Source organism: Amaranthus tricolor, chromosome 7 (assembly GCF_026212465.1).
Source record: "Amaranthus tricolor cultivar Red isolate AtriRed21 chromosome 7, ASM2621246v1, whole genome shotgun sequence".
NCBI classification, from domain to species: domain Eukaryota; kingdom Viridiplantae; phylum Streptophyta; class Magnoliopsida; order Caryophyllales; family Amaranthaceae; genus Amaranthus; species Amaranthus tricolor.
In genome coordinates this window covers 17643482-17645579 of record NC_080053.1, presented here as the reverse complement: position 1 = coordinate 17645579, position 2098 = coordinate 17643482, and the positions used below count along the sequence as shown (strand labels likewise).

Genomic DNA, 2098 nt, shown 5'->3' with positions numbered 1-2098 from the left:
AAGCCCAGTCCATAAAAGATTAATGTTTACTTATCATATTCTTAATGCCTACTTACATTATCCTTAATGCTTACATACCGTATCCTTAATGCCTAGTTTCAATATCTTAAATGTCTACTTATATCATTCTTAGTGCCTACTTACAATATTTTAAAAAATATATAATGAACCGGCCCAATTAAAGATGGTCTCTCAAAGAGACCATTTCTCACAAGAATTTGTGTCACTTTTATAGTCTACATGAATAGTTTGGCAATTAGCACCACCTACATACAAGTCTAACTTAAAAATTATTATAATGACATTGAAGATCTAAATTTAAGTCCTCAATTCAACTTATCACCAAGCTATAACAATGAATTCTCATACACTTCAAAACAATTCATAAAAAATAGAAATATTACATTATTAAAGATATAAAAACCTCAACTAATACAACCTTTCCATATGACCTTTGAAAAATCCAACCATTGAAATATCCAAGCATATGTATGTTGCTCGAGTCTACAGAGACCATGAGTTTATCATCATCACCATTATCATTACAAATCATGTGTGATCCTCAACTACAAGGGTTCATTCAAGCAAACCAAATCCACTTCACTATTAGCTATAAAACAATGATCCTTAACCTTTGAACCATCCCTGTTCTGAACTAGAAAATCTTCCATTTTCCTCACCATCTTAACAGAAAAATTCTCACCTTCATCAGTAAGTGGTTCAGTCAAAACCGTGAAAAAACCATTCCGATTTCCGTAAACAATATCAGTAAACGCACGATCACCTACCATAACAACCTCCATAGCTTTACAATTCAATTGTTTCTCTATCTCCTCTGCACTTCCACCAGGTTTTTTCTCCTTATGTCTTATTACTCGAATCCCAATTTCTATCTCCATTGACTCTGCTTTCGACCCATCAGGATCAAACTCGTATAACCCAACCGAGTTGCTTAAAACGGCAACGTTTTGATTGCCAAAGATGGACTTACATTTCTCCAATGAAGGTTTTAGAGGGTCCCATAAGGTTATGGAGTATGGTAAAGTAATGGTGTTGTCTTTGTCGAAAACAACTCCTTTGAAGCCTCTTTTATGGAGTTCTTCCCAGTTGATGTAACGAATATTTGGGACTTTAAGGTGAGGAATTAGTAAATCTGAATCTCTTGTTAGGACTTTTGAAGAAAAAATTATACCCTCAAGATTGAATCTTTGACCTATTGCAGCTCTTGAATTTGCCCACCACATGTTTGTGATAATGCCGCAGAGAAACCGAGATCTTTTGCTTATGGGGATGAAGTTTTCTTTCCCATTCTAATGTTGATGATGAGTTAAAACAGAAATTAAGAAATCACCGAATTGAGATTAGGGTTTTCAGATGAATCTGATGTTGATAATGAATAGAAATGAACTTGGGAAATGACAGAATTGAAATTAGGGCTTTCAGATGAATAGTTTTGCAGATGAACTCTAATTTTGATGATGAGTTGAAAAAGGAAAATGGAAATTACCAAATTGATACTATTAGATATATATTTAGCAGATGAATTGATAATGAATCGAAAAGAGAATTATGAAATTACCGAATTGAGATTAGGGTTTCAGATGAATATTCAACTGCAACAGCAAACTATTAAAAAGCAGCCATTTTCGATGATGGTAAATTGAACAAAGAAAATAGAGAAACTATCAAATTGAACTTAGGTTTTAAGAAGTGGTTAATGACGAATCGAGCAAAGACTAGCTTGTACTCGTTGCAACTTCTGGAACCCTCTAAATCCTATCTGATGATAGATTGGTATTCTTATGTCCCTACAATTTAATATTAAAAGAATTAATTGCAAATTATAACAGTCAAGTTCAAGACTTTTGCGAATTACAGTCTCAATGTTTATTTTTTGTGAGTTATAGCCTCGAAAGTATCAAAATGTACACCATTCAAATCAAGTGACCGTTGATTAACTTACATGACCTTTGACCAGCCTAATTAACCGTTGACCATTACTAATTACTTTTGACTTTTGTGAGTTATACCCTTGTATGTTAGCACTAACGTTGATCAAAGATGTCTCCATTCCATCTAGTTCGACCAAATAAGAACT

At 33.5% G+C, this 2098-nt stretch overlaps 1 protein-coding gene across 1 annotated transcript; it reads right to left on the bottom strand.

The window, feature by feature from the left end:
- Nucleotides 1-304: 304 nt before the first annotated feature.
- Nucleotides 305-1795, bottom strand: LOC130817867 (phosphatidylglycerophosphate phosphatase 1, chloroplastic/mitochondrial). The gene has a single exon (XM_057683823.1). It carries the CDS (start codon nucleotides 1242-1244, stop codon nucleotides 567-569), a length of 678 nt encoding a protein of 225 aa, XP_057539806.1. The 5' UTR covers nucleotides 1245-1795; the 3' UTR covers nucleotides 305-566.
- Nucleotides 1796-2098: the final 303 nt, after the last annotated feature.